This window comes from Gymnoscopelus braueri (assembly GCF_963280865.1).
Source record: "Gymnoscopelus braueri genome assembly, chromosome: 15".
In the NCBI taxonomy this organism is placed as follows: Eukaryota; Metazoa; Chordata; class Actinopteri; order Myctophiformes; family Myctophidae; genus Gymnoscopelus; species Gymnoscopelus braueri.
In genome coordinates this window covers 26,500,123-26,518,357 of record NC_137620.1, presented here as the reverse complement: position 1 = coordinate 26,518,357, position 18,235 = coordinate 26,500,123, and the positions used below count along the sequence as shown (strand labels likewise).

The window sequence follows — 18,235 nt, the reverse complement described above, 5'->3', positions numbered from 1 at the left end:
TTACAAAGTGGACTACATTCACCCATTCACACACACACATTCAAGGCACCAATTTGGGTAAAGTGTCTTGCTCAAGGGTCCACCCCTACGGCCTTTACTTTACTCTCATGCTACTTGATATCAAATAAATCCCATAGAAATTATTACACACATTGTACAATGTGTGCCTATGATTGAGGTGTCAGACCCTTCCCAATGAGCAGGATGCCGTTTTTACAGTGTTTGGTTTGGCAAGAATCAATAACTGATTGCAAGAATTATTTGATTTAAGTCACTGGAGCAGTTGCTTTATAAAGTAGTTAGCTGTGGAGAGGCTTGTTGTTGTGACTTAACCACTTAAGCCCTATTTAGACATCACACGACGGTGTGTGATGAAAATGTTGATCATTTAGAAAATCTCCTCCTATAACTAAATGTCCAGAACAGGGACGGCCGCCTAATCTGATTAAAGCCTAATTGATATTTAAATACACACAACGGAGCATTAAATGAGGCTTTAGCAAACAGATTGTTGATCTGTTCACAAGTAACCCTCTTACATAACATAGGGAAGAAAGCGAGGAAGGAAGGAGCTGGGGAGTGATTGAGGAGAGTTGACTGGGAGTCCAGGGGAACAAAGCAGGCCAAACGGAAAGGGGCCCACTCATCTGGTTTTCATGCAAGTCACATATAGGCTGAAATAACAGGTCAATAAAGTGTTACGGACAAACAGCGCCAAAATGGAGAAGAGGAGGAGAATGTGATAGAAAGGAAAGCAAGCAAGAAGAAGAGGCAGGCATTGAAAAAAACAAGGGGTGGTGGGAAAGAGAAAATAAACATTGAGAGGGAAATGGATGGGTGGGGGTGTTGGGAGGAGAGGGGGGGGCAGAGAACAGACAAATAGAGGGCAATAGCTGTTGAAGTGTGAAGCCAAATCTTCTGTTTTATCCGCCTGGTGCACTAATTTAGACCCTGTGGTTAGGCCATTATTCAGAACCCCTCACTGCGTCCCGCCCCAGATGGCAACAACAGAGCGAAGAGAAGACGGAACGGAACGGAACACAGGCCATCTAGAAAAGAACTAGAACAGAACTGGTTCAGGCTGGTATTGGATGACTGTATTAACCAGATGAACCCTAGTAGCATCCCAAACATTCCCAAACAGTCCAGAACATTTATCGGAAATTGCAGATCTAGCTCACAATGCGTCACAATGTGAAAAGATTTGGTGTAGAGGGAAAAAATTAGGGGACCAGGTACGGACCACTGGAGTACCCCGGTTAGTATAATGGGTTTAATGATTAAAGGACGACCTCACCCATTTTCAACCTATCTTCATATAATTGGTCCTCACTAATGCTCATTATAAAATTGCACCATTTTTTTCTACTCAGTCTGTGTCTCAGAGGAGGGCTGTGGACAGTTCAGAGTCCCGTCTACCAGTGAGATCATTGATGGGGAGTCCAAGTTAATAGAAACGGCAGGCTTTCTATTCCTGGAAAGTTGCAATGCAATAATAGAAGCCATTGTTCTCATGTTAACCCATTTAGACCTGCTGCCACCTATACGTTGTTATACCTTTGAATCCGGGAGCCACCTCTGTGTCTCATTAGTTGTTGCTATACATATAGCAACATCATTTTGTATTCATTTTTTTAGTAAGAATTTGAACGTTTTCAGAAAACTTAGGTTAGGTTTTAGAAGGCGTTTTTAGAATCGGCCTCAGGTCTCAATACAAATCTAAATAAAAAATGTGAAATCTTGTTGAAAAAATAAATCCTGCCCAACGATGATGTCACTGGTAGACGGGTTTCTGGACTGTCCACAGCCCTCCTATGAGACACAGACCGAGTAGTAAAAAATTGTGCCATTTTATCATGAGTATTAGTGAGGACCAATTATATGAAGATAGGTTGAAAATGGGTGAAGTTGTCCTTTAATTCAAGATATACATTGAGACAGTTCTGATTATAATAGTGACGAATGACAGCGGACAACAAAAATAGTACTTTTTGAGCAGTGTGAGCAACTGTTTCTTCTCACAATGGTGTCCCAGATGGGGATGAGAAATGTAGGGAAGAAAGCAGAAGGAGCGAGTGCATTTTACGGCAGCGGAAGCTGCCGCGGAACTGCCGGTGGAGGAGCGGCAGCTGCCGGCAGTGACTGCCGGCGGGCTGCCGGCGGGCTGCCAGCGGTGGAGCGGCAATTAAGCAGTTGGCACCCTCTAAATCAGGGGTTTTCAACTGGTGGTCCGTGGACCTTGTGAAGTTCTGGATGAGCTGTCAGGTAGAATTCCCAGAGCTTACAGTAAAAGCTAAATGTATTTTACCTAATATAAATACTTATCTCTGTGACAGTAGTATTTTCATGCTGGCATACCTGAAGAATATGCACAGGGCCAGGTTCGAGCCAGAAAATGACATGAGACATGAGACTCCGCTATAGCCAAGAAGAGATAGACATGGACATGAGAAACAGTTCACTCAATGACCTGGTGACCTAAGATGACGCGTCGATGTTGACAGCAGTTACTAGGAGGTCAAGAACTTCCACAGAAAAGGAGGAGAAGGGGAAGTGTACCGAATTGCCTTAGTTATCATTATTAGGAAATGTGCCCATGTGGTGGGTGTGTCTGCTCACTCATGCATAAGTTACAAATCAGTATATCAGTTAACATGAGTTTAATATAGAAGGCTGGACAAAGTAAGAGACATTCTCAAAAACACTCAATCACTCAAAAACGCTTTGTTCACTAGCATAATATTTCAGTCATTATTTAAAAACATATGTCCATGGACAATTGGTTGAGAAACAAATAAAGGGTTATGCATATTTCAGTTCTCATAACTATAATCATACACTGTTATAAGCTGATTATAATGCATTATAGACATGGGAAAAATAGCAAGTGTTACCAAAAACACTAAACTTAGCCCACATCCCCACCAGACACAACAAGTTGAACAAGTCAGGGTGGTGGTCCCTGGTTCACAATCAGTTGAAAACCCCTGCTCTAAATGATTTACTCTGCTCTTCTTTCACTCCTCTCTTTCCCTCTCAGGAATTGGGAAGACTCTACATTCAGTGCATCAACAACCACAGCAGCATTTAAAAAAACAACAATCACACTGTGACTCGCGTAGCCAAAAAACAAATGTTGAACTCAGACGAATCCCGACGGACTTCGCCACCCAATAATTATGTCAACCGCAACGACGCATGACCCATGCCAAGCCACAGGGTGGGCAGAGAAAAACAAACTGACATAATAGAAAGAACAGTGTCAACATGTAATGCAGATGCATGCATCATGTTTCAGTGTAACTGGTGGGAGATGGGGGCAAGATGCCTTTATTTTCTTTTACTATCACTCTATTACAATGGCAAAATAGCAGATTTACTAGCTCACAACACATCATAATGTGTCATGTGGTGAGCTTGAAAATGTGTGAAATAAATGAATTAATTAATTAATTTAACATTTTCTCATATAATGACCAAGATATGAATCCTAGGAAGAAAGTGGTTAAAATATATTGGAAAATGATATAGTAAATTATGAAATAATTCTTAACTTAGTGTATTGGTGTAGGCCACCACTTTGTTTGTTTTTTGGCCTTGCCGGCAAATCATGTTTTGATTTAGATTTTGTTGTTGTATTTCATCATTCTAATGTACTGATCTATCTTAATTCTCTTCCTTTTACTATGGTTTTGTGTGATTAAACTAAACTAAACTAAACTAATGTCTGTTTGTCACAAAACACCAAGGCACGATCTGTTCTCACGGAGCCCCAGTGTGCCTCGGCACACCATTTGGGAACCACTGCTCCATCAGAGCAATATCCTCCTCAGTGTGGTCTCAAGTTGAGTCACACTGAGCAACGGAAACGAGCTGTGTCTGGCAAGGTACCAATCTCAATGCTAGCCTACTGTACACCTGTGGGCCCTGGCCCAGTATTAAATGGCGCCAGAGATGTATTAGAACCTCAAGACCCACAATTGGGCCAAAGCTTCATTCTGACCGAGCATTACAAGTGGCCATCGAGTCATCTTTCTTCACACCGCTACCCAGTGGTAACGTGCACACAGGCTGACCCAGAGACACTCGCAGTGGTGAACCTCTGGGGAGTTTAGTGATGGGCCCCCCACAGTGTGTGTGTGTGTGTGTGTGTGTGTGTGTGTGTGTGTGTGTGTGTGTGTGTGTGTGTGTGTGTGTGTGTGTGTGTGTGTGTGTGTGTGTGTGTGTGTGTGTGTGTGTGAATGTGTGTGTGTGTGTGTGTGTGTGTGTGTGTGTGTGTGTGTGTGTGTGTGTGTGTGTGTGTGTGTGCATGTCTTTATCCTCTGGTTAAGGAGTAGAGTGAAAAAGACCTGGTTACGCCTAATTTCTAAAAATAGAAAAAAATGATTCATGGGGAGGGCCACAGTCTATGACCAAGTACAGGGTTCTGTGGTGTTTACTGCGTCTAGAATCATCCGCTGATTGGTATGAGAAAAAAATAAACATTCCGTTTTATTTGTCAATCACTCATACAGGTACAAGTAGCGAAATGTTGGTGTGGCATGTCCGCAAGATAGATACAGTGAAGAGAGAGACAGGAAATGCGGACAGAGAACAGGGGAAAGACACACAGCAAACAGTCCAGCCAGCCGAGAGTTGAACCAGGGACAAGTTGATGAGGGCATTCTGCACCCATGTGGAATGCACTCTAAACATTGAGCCATGAGGTCGCCCCAAGTCCTTGCATTTCTGAAGCTTATCATATTCCCCATATACACTTCAAAAGAGAGAGGTGAAGGAATGGGCATTAGAATGGTGTCTAATGACAGAGGGAGAGAGAGAGAGAGAGAGAGAGAGAGAGAGAGAGAGAGAGAGAGAGAGAGAGAGAGAGAGAGAGAGAGAGAGAGAGAGAGAAGCTATAGACAGAGCAGAGGGGGGAAAGGAGAGAAGAGTGGCATGTCCTCAGACTAGGATGTCACTGGAACGGGCCAGGGGTGACTTGAGGCAGTCAGTCCCAGTCTGACAAATCACATCACATCAGATACATGCCAACATCAACAAGACTGTGGCCTGGGTGTGGGAACAGCTAGACTTCTGTGTGAGGAGGAGGAGGGCAACAGAAGGAATGCATGAAAGAGAAGAGAAGAGGGGGAATGTGTTACTCATTGGAGAGTGACAAAAGAAGTGTACGCCACTCGCCACCACTGTAATGCTGATTGTCTATTATTGATTGATTTACATTTTTATAGACAAACATGCTTATACATGAACATGTGTCAAAAGGATAAAACACAAAAAGGCTTGAGAGCTTATTTATTTCCATTGTGGTCCTTTGAGTGTAATGTATGTGTAAATGGGCCAACGGTAGCTCAGTCTATAGGGACATTGCTTATGAACAGGTTCAAATCCAGCACGGACCACAATGTGTGGTAGCTGGAGAGGTGCACGTTCACCTCCTGGGTACTGCCGAGGTGCGCTTGAGCAAGGCACCGAACACGTGCTCCCGGGCACCTCTATGTGGCAGCCCACTCCACCATCCCTCCGTATTGCATGTCTATATAGGCTTTGTGTGTCTATTAGGGGCTTTTGGGTGCATAACAACTTTTTACAGCTTAACAGTTCCAAAACTGAAGTGATTCTAGTAGGCACCCCATACCAGATTAATCATCCCCAATAACCAGCATCACCTTCCCTGGACACAGCCTTCCCCTCTCACCGGCTGTCACTAACCTGGGGGTAAAAATGGACATCTGTGCAAAACCTCCTTCTTCCACCTCAGAAATATTGCAAAACTCCACCCCCATACTCACTCTGGTAGATTCCGAAAAACGCCTTCGTCTCCCTCAGGTTGCACTACTGTAACACACTTCTCATGGGCATCTTTAGCAAGAGCCTTCAAAATCTCCAGTACATCCAGAACAGCGCTGCTAGGATCCTGATGAAGCCGTTCACTGCACTGGCTTCCCGTCTCTTCCAGGACCAAAAACAAGATATCCCTGTTAACTCATCTGTGCATCGACGGCAACGCTCCTTCCTACCTCAAGGAATTAGTCTCCCCCACAACCCTCGGCTCGCAACCTCCGCTCTTCAAACACTAACCTCCTCATAACCCCCATGACCAACCTTCGTACCATGGGGGACCAGGCCTTCTGCTCGGCCGCCCCCCGACTGTGAAATGCCCTCCCTGCCCACCTGAGAGCACCACAGTCGGCTGATTCTTTTAAGAGAGGACTAAAGACTCTACCTTTTTAACAAAGCATTTTTAGCTACACTAGTTTTACCTCTAGGCTTTATGCCCTCATGTGTCTTTTATAGTGGTGTGATGGTTTTTGATTATAAAACTGCCATTTGGTGAGACAACATGTGATAAAGACTTTCCATATTAGTTGGAGTACACAGTAAAATCAAAAGTGCAAATTTCACTGAGAGTATAAAAACGGACCCTTAGGGGTCCATGTGTATGCAGCCTTTAAAGTGTTGTTATATAATGAGCCTGTGTAATAAGAGGTGATGCCATAACTACTCCCCCCATCATTCTCTCCCCTGTATGCTCCATGCCAACCATTTATAATGTTGCTATTCTCGTCTCTTGGCTGGTGGCAGTAGCACTGAGGCGCCAAATAATCAGAGGGGCAAAGATTGGAATGGGATGAAGTGCGTATTAATGCCAGCTTTCTGTTCCGCAAGCCACCCAATTGGCTCCCCTGAAAGGATGGTGGGTGTCATAATGGCACCCTGAGCCAATGGACATGCAGAACGAGGAAACCCTCTTCTTCAGGTTTGAAGGGAGGGAGTGGCTCAGTTATTGATATCTGACTTACATCATAAACTCTCAGCCGGCTACTGGGTCGCCTCTTGATCATGTTATGGCCCCCAGCAGACCGGCTGGAACGCTCTTCACCTTACAAGGACAGGAACAAGAGTGTCTGAGGACACAGAGGGGACAAAGCTCTGACAGGCTATTTAACAATGAGCTTCTCTGCAAATATAGAATCTGGACCAAATTAAGAGAGGATGTACATACTCTTACCTAGTAAACAAGTAAACGACAATCTATTTCATGAACATAAAAGCAATAGACTACATGACTGGGTCATGGTTGATTCAATTGTTTCTTCCAGTTTGACAGAATACAATATTTGCATATTAAACTGTCTATTTAAAGACCAGGTAGTCTCGCGTAGCCAGACAACTATTCCACAATCTCTGAATGCTATATAGAGTCTGGAAACTACAACTCCCAAAATCCGAGAGAGGAAACTGGCACGTTCACGAAAATATCTTTTAAAATATCTTTACACTTTACTTTTTAATTTCCATTTCTGCTAAGCAGCAAGCTATGTTAGATGATTTGTATTTATATTAGGATAAATTTGCGCGACTGTAAAGACGAAACGGAAATGGAGAGGAGGCTCCACATCCGGTTTATATTCTAATCATGATCAGAGCTTCCGAGTCCCAGACTGTATGCCGGAAACATTTGAAAATTGTGGCAGGCAACAGTCTGGTAACGCGAGACTATAGGCCAGGTAACTAAAGACTGACACTGTTCTGTTAATGATCCACAAAAGAGTTGATTTAATCTCAGACAGTGTCCCACTTAACCAGCGGAAGACCTTCACCCACATCCACAGCTGTGTGTGTGCGCACACATGCGTAAGTGACAGTGTGATAGTGAATGGCTGAGAGAAATTTGAGAACACTTCACATTTCAGTGTGCTGTAAAATGTGCAACAGGTGAAGATAACTTTTCAATTTGTAGTAACATGCTACAAATTAGCCTGCTTGAGACATGGTACTTCGGATAAATCTACGTATATAATTGTCAAGATACATCAACAAGCCATAAACATAATAATAAAGTGTGTTTCCAGTAGTATATAGTCCTATATCAAAAGCTTATCTCAAAATGTGTAATGTGGCGAGGTGTTTGTAAGCTGATGCTGTCCACATTAATTAGAACCTGCATGTCTAACCACAGTTGATATAAAAACAGCGATAAATGTACGTGATGTACAGATGTATAGTAGGTTACCTTCTATAAATTTGATGCTAAATGATTCCTATTGCTGCTACGTTTTTTTGAACAGGTGTTAGAGTGTGTGTCTTGCCTGTATGTTTTAACCTTCTTGCTTTGTTTTGTTTTCTTATATATTTATTATTATTTTTCTTGTTCTTTTAATTGCTTACAATCCAGTATTATCTCTATCATTATCAGTGTATAATGTTTTGCTGTTGTTGCCAGCAATGCCACACCAACATTTCGGTGCTTGTACCTGTATGAGTGAGTGGCTAATAAACCCTATTGGTTCTTGAATCGTGAACATGCAGGTCTTACTAGATATCGGTATTTAATGTGGAAAATCACTGACCTAAAGCAAAGACCTCTTTTGCTGTTATTCAGTGTGGGAGAGCGGCTTTAGAAGTGGGCCTGCTGTTAGCCAGACTGTTGCCTGGGCTACTGCTGTCCAGCATTCTAGTCGATCTCTCTCCCAGAACTGGGTATATTTCCACCAGGCCAAATCCCTCATGGCAATGCCAAGAGTGACGCCCTGAATAAGCCTTAAGCCTGGGCAACAAGAACATGGGCAAAGAACAGCAATAAACCATCTAATGGGTCAGTCACATGCACGCAGGCACGCACACACGCACGCACGCGCACACACACACACACGCACACACACACACACTGTACAGTGTGTGTGCAATGTGCACTACTGCCATCATGTCACATCTCTAGTATGTGTTACATCATTAAAGGTTATCAGAAAGTATTTAGTCTAGCATTTAAAAGATTAGGCTGACACCTGTTTATAAAAGGTTAGCACATATTACTGCTACTGTTTAGATGGCCGGATGACAAAGACAAGATCCAGTTTTAACAGTCAATGAGTCATTCCTTCACTCGCTCTGGCAGAATATGTTTATACAACTCCACCAGTGAAAGGGGGCATCCACCTTAAAACAGAATGCATGTTGATCTAGGACTATGAAAGGGGTAAACTGATATAGGGCATCTCTATAATATGCCATCTCCTCAAGAGACAAATCCTGGGGTTCCTGATGTACTGGCATCACATGGGAGGCCAAATTAGCCATGGTGATTTAAAGCATGCAATTATTTTAATGAATAAAACGTTATTCAATCTGTATTGTTAATGCAATACAACTAGCACATCTGTGTAGATGTACTTGTGCTACACATTAATGTTGACCCCATGGTGTTGGCTAGGCAACTTGGTGTTGTCAAGTCAGGCAAGTTGGCTGAGCAATTAGATGTTTGGTCTCCCAGGTAAATTGGTAAACATTCCATGATGTGGGGACAGGGCACGAGAAAATAAACCAAGCTGGCAGCAGGCAAGTATTACTAACCTGTGGTGGAGTGGGTCATATATTAGATAAAGGCACAGCAGATGGGGATGTTTCTGTTTCTCTGAAGACCTTGTCGAGGTAGTGAAATGAGGTTTGCAACAGTATGCAAAACACACAAAAAATAGTTCCAGCCTTATTAATCAAATATTCATAAGAATCAATCCATCCATCCAGCCAGCCATCCATCCAGTGGTGGAAAGTAGCCTACATGTACTCAAGTACTGTACTTACACGTACAATTTTGAGGTACTTTTACTTTACTGAAGTATTTCCAATTTTCAATACTTTTACTTCTACTCCTCTATCTCCGAGGCAAATATTGTACTTTTACTCCACTACAAAAACTTTAGTTACTAGTTACTTTTTAGATTTGGATTATTATTACAAAACATACATTGACCACTTCAACCCTATTTAAACTTTGGCTCTACGAGCTCACAAAGGGTCGCATCATGACGCGTTGTGAGCTCGTAGATCTGCTATTTTCAAAAGATTTTCATGCATTTTATACATTTGTAACCTGTGAAACGAGACATTCTGCATGATGAGTACTTTCAACTTTTGGTACTTTAGTTTAAGCACATTTTGATACCAATACTTAGTACTTTTACTCAAGTACATTCTGAATTCCGGACTCATACTTGTAACAGAGTATGTCTACATTGCAGTATTGATACTCTAAGTTAAGTAAAAAAAAATGTGAGTAGCCTACTTTTTCCACCACTGCATCCATCCTTGATCCATCCATCTATCCATCCATCCACGGGCTGAAAGGGAGGAGGAGGAGGAGGGGGGAGAGAATCAGACAGGGGGAGGAGGAGAATGAACGACGTCTAGTGGAGGGAGAAGAGAAGAGGGAGGGAGAGAAAGTGCAGGCGTGTCTGGTGGCCGTGCACGTAAGGGGGGATTAGCTATTTAAAGTTCTGTCGCTCCGCGCGCCACTGAAAAACCTTTCCATTGTACCATCCAGGACTCAGGGCGCACCAGGACGGACGGATCAGCCACAAAATCCAACTTCGATACATTTTCGATACGTTGTAACGAGTGAGGCGACGGGGATTGCTTAGAATTTGGGCAAATCTGTCTCTATAATAGCGCTGCTGCACATCATCAAGACAGTGGCATTGCCTATAGCCTAGTTGCTGTTATTTTCTGACTCTCATCATTGTCCAATTTTGTATACCCACCCCAGGTATGTACTAATTCCTCTTAATTCACTAAACTATAGTAGATTATCAGTGGTGGAAAGTAACTAAGTACCTTCAAGTTCTGTACTTAAGTACAATGTTGAGGTATTTTCACTTTAGTGTAGTATTTCCAATTTTCAATTCTTTTACTTCTACTCCACATCTCTGAGGAAAATATTGTACTTTTACTCCACTACAATTATTTGAAAACTTGAGTTACTATAGACACTTTTTAGATTTAGATTTGTATTACTAGACATACATTAACCACTTAAGGTCTATATTCCGGCTATTTGAAAATAGCCGATCTACAAGCTCACAATGAGCTTGTAGATCGATCTGCAATTAAGATTGTTATACATTTTGAACTTGTGAAACAGGACATTCTGCACAATGACTACTTTTCTTTGGTACTTAAAGTGTGTTTTGTTGCCAATACTTTTGTACTTTTACTCAAGTACATTTTGAATACAGGACTTTTACAGGTAACAGAGTAGGCTATATCTACATTGCACTATTGATACTTTTTCTTAAGTAAAACATTTGAGTACTTTTTTCCACCACTGTAGATTATTAAAAGAAGCCTAGTGCTGAGAACAAAATGCAAATTAACTGCAGCTATTGAAGGCCAATTGCCTCCTAATATATTTGAAAATGTCAATTATCTAAACTAAACAAACTTCAGTCAGAAATGGTGTGTAGCTTAGTGTGGTTGTTTATTTGGTGTAGAGGGGTGTGTCAAGCCAAGCGGTGGGAGGGAGGGAGGGGTGCTGAGGCGCACTGTAGATTAGATTTTGGCTGTTTGTCAAATTTATTCAACACACCTAATCCCTTTTATATTGTTCTGTGTTTCTGTACGTACGCCATCAACAGGTGATACATGTTGATTAAACCCTGCAGACTGCAGATACCACCAACCAACGGCTTTCTAGAGTATTGATCGAATCTTTTCAATCACAGTGCAATATGTGCATGCATGGTTAAACTTTCAGGTTGAATAGTAGGCAAGTGGTGCACCTCCTCTCAGCATAGTATCTTGTACTGTGGTGTAAACAAGCAATAAGCAAGCCTTTATTGTTTACAATGCTTGCATATGTGAGAGTGAGAGAGATAGGGTGGAGAGATAGGATGTGTTGATGTGTAGTGTAGTGTAGTGTAGTGGGCTATAACTGAAAGTGCAGATTAGCCTGTCTGGAAAAGCTTTTCATTCAACCTTCCCCATGTGCAGGCGCAATATAGCCTCTAAAAGCATAGTAAACATACTATAAATGCAATCCTAATTTCCTAAAGCATCATGTTGTCACAAATTAAGTGTAGATTTGCTCAGTAGTAGACTAATTGCTCGGAAACAAGAAGGACACTTTTTAGTATGCTTACTGTGCACTCCCTTCCCCTACTTGCTCTTTGCTAGCACTGCTGAGGGTATATAGTATTGTATCTTTTCTTTTTTTGCCAACTTACTGATAGTGATCTATTGTAACATGAAGGAACATTGTTCCTTCAAATTCTTGATGCAAATGCATTGATATGAATATGAGTAAAAGAAAGTTGCAATGTTGGACGCACACACAAGCACGCTGTGTGCGTCATAGATCGTATCAGAACTGTACAGGGCCTAGTACTGATTGACTGTGGCACAATAGGTTTCATACTATACACACCGAACCCAAGACCATTCATAGTGCCCTGGGGACCTGGAATGGTTTGTTTCAGTGGAAACAATCTAAAGAGGGTGTTGGGAGATTCTTATCAGATTCAGGCTCCTATAATACTGCCTGATGTGATATTGTATACACAGTAAAACAACTGAGACCAGCAGCTATTGAGAGTAAACTTTGGATCGTGTGCAAAATGACGAGATATAGAAAGTGTTGCACAACTTCACCTGGAACGTAAGGTAGTGTAGGTCTCTATTAAATTGAACCAATCCTCTAAACAAGCACACGTGCGCATGCATGCACGCACACACTAAAGCTTAATTCATACTGCGTTGCATTATTTCCTTGGAAATCTGCTATTTTCAGCAAGTCTAAGTAGGCATCACACACATGCAAAAACAGAACCCCGGAACTGTGACATGTGATTAATTTTTTTAGCACAAAAAAGCTCCTTGGCTTCACTTTACAAAAGTTAGTTTTGAGAATTGCACAATCCCTAGTCTCCGTCAGACTGTGAAAAGAGAATGAGTAAAACCTCATTATTGTTCAGGGCTGCAGGCAGCACGTTCCTCACGTAAGCTTTCTCTCTCCCCAGCCTTTGCTACTGGGTAGGGGCCTGCACTTATAAAAGGTCATGACCCAAATTCTGCCAAGTGAGCCCCCACCCCATCCCCGACCACACACACACACACACACACACACACACACACACACACACACACACACACACACACACACACACACACACACACACACACACACACACACACACACACAAACACACCATTACCACTGTCTCTTTTCTATATCCTCCTTAATATGGTAACTGGTAAATGTGGGCACTGAGTGTGCTGCAGCCTGTGTGTGTGTGTGTGTGTGTGTGTGTGTGTGTGTGTGTGTGTGTGTGTGTGTGTGTGTGTGTGTGTGTGTGTGTGTGTGTGTGTGTGTGTGTGTGTGTGTGTGTGTGTGTGTGTGTGTGTGTGTGTGTGTGTGTGTGTGTGTGTGTGTGTGTGTGTGTGTGTGTGTGTGTGCGCGCGCGTGCGTGCGTGCCTGGTGTGTATGTGTGTGAGTGCCCGCTCGCACACATGCATGTGTACACATGTGCGTGTGTGCGCGCGCTTGTGTGTGTGTACGCTCTCTGAGTTGTTTTTCTCTCTGGGCTCTCAGAATGCCATGTGCTGCCAGACCTCCACAGCTAATAATGACCTGGGCCCAAAATTCCACACCACTGACCAGGGCTTTCATACTGTGTGTGTGTGTGTGTGTGTGTGTGTGTGTGTGTGTGTGTGTGTGTGAGTGTGAACACACGTACGTGCATGCTGGCACATCCATTAGTGCTTGGCAGTATTGTGTTTTTGTGAGTCAGGGCAAAAATGTGAGTGAGAGTCTGTGTTTCGTAGCTATTAATACACAAAGGACTGCTAATCGGCGCGGAAATGGAAAGTACTTTATAAAAACCATGGGCTCTCTGATTCTGTACACAAGCTGCAAGTTTGTCATCCCACTGGTTTTCAAAGTGGGGGTCGTGGCCTTCAGGGGGCGCCAGGGGTGCCAATTGTAAAGGAGTTTGATCTCTTTATGTCTCATCTGTCTTTTTCTGCCTTGGTCACTTGCTTTGTTTAACCCTATACCGAGTTGACTGGGGTCCCCCAGGGTTCTGTACTTGGTCCGCACCTTTTTCCCTCTACACACCAAATCTGGTAAAAATAGCAGATCATCTACGAGCTCATAATGTGTCACGTAGCTACGAGTTGTGCGCTTGTAGGTCAGCTATTTTCGCCAAACGTTCGCCCCAGAATAGCGACGCTAGGCTTCATGTGGTTAAGGTTGGTGTGTGTGTGTGCGTGCGTGCGTGCGTGCGTGCGTGCGTGCGTGCGTGCGTGCGTGCGTGCGTGCGTGCGTGCGTGCGTGCGTGCGTGCGTGCGTGCGTGCGTGCGTGCGTGCGTGCGTACAGTTACAGTACTGTGGGCTTTCATCTGCAATGGATTGTTTGAACTTTTACGGTGACCTCAGCATAATGGACTCACTGTGTCTGTACATGGGATAGAGTTTCACAGCCACACCTGAGACCCGAGTGAAGGAGGGAATGGGACTAGGTAGAACGAGAGACAGATGAGACAGAGAGAGAGAGAGAGAGTATATTTATATATTCTATCAGTCATAGAGGGAGAGAATGATTGAGATTGATAGAGATTTGCCTCCTAATACAGAGAGAACGAGGTATCTCGATACAAGTTTAGATATTGGCTTGACCTCAGTATGCTAAAACAGTGTGTGTTGTGTGTGTGTGTGTGTGTGTGTGTGTGTGTGTGTGTGTGTGTGTGTGTGCGTGCGTGCGTGCGTGCGTGCGTGCCTGTCATGTCTGCACAGAATTGCTGCACAGACAATCAACTCAAGTGGGTTGGGGAGACTGCAACCGCAGAGCAGAAGCCTCCCAGTAACAAACAGTGACTAAGAACTCGGTCAGAGCATGTTAGCTCCTGACTGCAGGCCTGCATGTCGCAATCACAATGCTACTTGACATAACATACTCTGAGCTCAGTGGATACATCCCCCTAGCCTAGTGCATATATTACAGTGTAGGGTACTAAATGGGGTTACAAATGGGTTGCCCCAGATGTATGTATATAATTGATTTATATCAACTGAAATCAACTAAACTTTGCTGTCATATCACAGACTTACAGGTGGAGTGGGTGAAACTCTTACTTTGAACCTTAAATATAAAAAAAAAATACCAGATTGGGCCTTTGTTAAAAAAAGATTTAAAAAAACATGGAATGGCATCTGTAATAGCTTTTCAAACGATGATAACAATTTGGTTAATATGCCGTGGAAAATCGTGCATGACACTGGAATTGGAACCCTGCTCCTGCTGACCTACTATTCAGCACTGTGTCACCTCTCCATTTTTAAAATGACCCAAAAACTAATTTAGGCTTCTCGTGAGGGAAGCACGTGTGAGACTGGGGTTTCATAGCACGTGTTGCATTGTTACCCCCGGGGTTAGCAGGACTGCATGTTTCAGGAGGCTATTTCTGTGACTGCTGACATTGGGTCAGTGGAATATATAGTGGACTGGCGTATGAGAGCAGTTGTTCTTAGCCAGTTTGTGTGGGGCTTATAGGTTAATGTACCGCTAATTTGCAGAAGGGAAGTAAAAAAGCCCACTGATTATACTTTTGTCTCAGTCCAAATGCCACAAAAACTGTCAAGAGTCATTAACCCAAACTACTCTATTTCAGTTGACCCATTTCCTAACGTGATTGAACATATACTTTTAACTCTAAGCAAACACAGCGTTAACCTACAGTGACCTTATCTTATCATGCAGAGGGCCACAGGTAGAGAGGGATTATCGTTGAAAAACAACAAGTTTGTGTGACAGGTTGGCAAATGAACTGGTTCCACAGGAGAATAAACAGGTGTTAACCTACACCTACATAAAAGACAGATGGGTGTGTGCTGTCAGATTGACACAGATTCATAAAAATGAGAACAGGTACTGCATATGCCCTTAAACCAGATTGCATGGCTGTGCATGTTTAACCTATAAGTTCAAAGACGGACAAGATTTTACTCTGGGATCAAGCAAGTTCTTGAAATGGCAACAACGCCAAACTCAATTAATGAACAGTGCTTTGATAGTAAGATCCTTTAAAGCCGCAAAGCCGTACGGTGAGGTATAAATGAGGCTTTACTGACTGGGCCTGCATGGCTGCAGACTCAGAGCCATGTTGATGTGGTCAGGCTTGATAAGCCCTGTCGTGTCATTGAACTGAGTTGTCCCTTGTCACTGAGTGACTGGTTCGTGGTTCGTAATTCCATTACGCTGTGTCAAGATTAAAGATAAGGAGCTGTCAGTGGGCATAGACACTCAGTCCTGTCACTTTGATAAGGCAGGCCAGACGGGAGCTGTTGGAAGAGTGACCACACACAGGCAGACACTCTGAGCGTCTGGGGCACAGGCACACGACATACAGACAAAATGACACATTTAGGCTACCGAATTATAATTCTGTATCATTAGTTCTGAGTGCATGACTAAATATTTGTCTTAGTCTTATTATTGGAGTTTGACTTTGCTAGAAAATGACACCTTCTTGCAATTGACATTCACATTGTGGGCCATTTTAACAGCCCATGCACCTAGATAGATAAATATCACATATTTATTTCTGTTCTGTGCCATCTAATAGATTCCTATCCCATTTTCTCCTTCCAGAAACTCCGCTGTCATGGGTGTGAAGGTGCTCCAGTGCTTCCCATTCTACAGGCGCTGTAAAGAGCGGTGCAAGGGCAGACAGTGCCCCCCAGCGGCAGGTGAGGGAAACTACAGGTTTTAAAAAGAAAGCCATTACATGGAGACAGAAGAACCAGATGTGTGGGGAATATTAGGCACTGATCACCTGTTTCTGTGTGGAGACAAACACAACTACTAAACTAAAATGTGTGTTTGTTTTTTGTCCACATGGGGCTAAAACAATGAAATGTCTTATGAAATGTGCTATATAAATAAATGTGACTTGCGACTATTTAATCTGCCAATTCACATCTCAGCCTCATCCGGCATCTGTTTTTTCCTCTCTAAACATTGGGAGGTAGTTTTTTTTCAATGTAATCAACATAATGTCATTATGGTCAATCAACATAGTCTACATTCCTTCTCGCCCTCCACTCCTCCATCCTGCAGTGCCCATAGAGGAGATGAAGCCACGTCTATCGTCCACGGCGTCCTGGGCCAGTGACGGCGAGGGACCAGCGAGCCTGAGCCGGGGCTCCCAGATCTATTTCTCCACCAAGGCCAGGCTGTCCTTCAGACACCAGCTGGACAGCAACATCAATGCAGTGGACGCCACCTACTGAGGAGGGACACCCTGGGAACGCAGGGTCCAGACCGGAGGGACAGCGCTGTAGCCTACTAATGCATCGAAGCGCGATCGCCACTCCTCTACTAACTCGCAAATGTTGACTCTGCGCTGAAGCAAACTGTTGCTCATTATCATTGGTCACCCTAAAAACGGAACTGGCAGGGGAAAGACTGAGACTTTTGAGATGGTTAAATCTCTGTATCAAAGGGAAAAAAGCTCCCCTGCTGTGGTGTTCAACGCTAACCCCTGGAGAGGCTGAGAACAGACCGTTCTCATTGCTCTGACGTACCTGTGGCTTCCACTGGAGGTCACTGTTGGGATGTTGAATGGGAAACTTTGTTTACAGCGTCATTACCAACAAGTGCATTATTTTTGGTGCATACTTTTCCTTTTGGACATTTCCTTTTTTTCTACTGTTGTCGTTTGAATGTATCTGTGTAAGCAGTTAAGTTGCTGCAAATCATTTGATTATTGCCCATGTAAATAAACACTATACTGCAACAAACACTATTATCTTACATACATACCGTACATACAGTAGTTACCCAATAGACACTACCAAATATAAAAGGCTCAATGAAAATAATGTATTTTCATTTTCTTCGAGAAAATATCTTGCAAGCATAAATTTGACATTTTCACATTTTCAATAAAAGGCATTCATAAATAAGTCACTTACAAACAGGAGGCCTATATGAGCACATGGGCTGCAACATTTGCAGGTCACGTATAAGAATGTGAAGCCACCGCTTTTGCCTTTCATTACTTTGCCATCAGTGGAGGCATATTAAGAGATATTAACGGCACAGCTGAAATAGATTTACATCGGCCACTTCTCTTTTTACCTTCACCTCAGATTTTTATTTAAATTTTCTGATTCCGCATTTCTTCTTAACACATTTGATATAAAAACAAATTATTTACTTTTTTACAAACCATTACAGCAGATTTCAATGACATATAGGATAATATGGCAGCATGTCTGGATTTTGATGAGTAAGGTGAACCACATGAATGTAAGAAGAGATTACATAACTGTGAAAAGGGGCAGATGGAATTAGAAACTTAAATCTTTGTATACAAGCCCTTAAACTACTCAAATCTATGTTAAAGACCAATGTCTATACTAACCAAAAAATAACACAAAAGTTGTACACTAAAATGTCTC

The 18,235-nt window shown here is 42.9% G+C and overlaps 1 protein-coding gene across 1 annotated transcript; it reads left to right on the top strand.

Moving 5' to 3' along the window:
* Positions 1–10,266: 10,266 nt before the first annotated feature.
* LOC308102242 (uncharacterized protein C17orf114) lies at positions 10,267–17,705 on the top strand. The gene is made up of 3 exons (XM_080451860.1): positions 10,267–10,543; positions 16,422–16,519; positions 16,890–17,705. Exons 2-3 carry the CDS (start codon positions 16,435–16,437, stop codon positions 17,060–17,062), a joined length of 258 nt encoding a protein of 85 aa, XP_080307986.1. The 5' UTR covers positions 10,267–10,543; positions 16,422–16,434; the 3' UTR covers positions 17,063–17,705.
* The last annotated feature ends 530 nt before the right edge of the window (positions 17,706–18,235 follow it).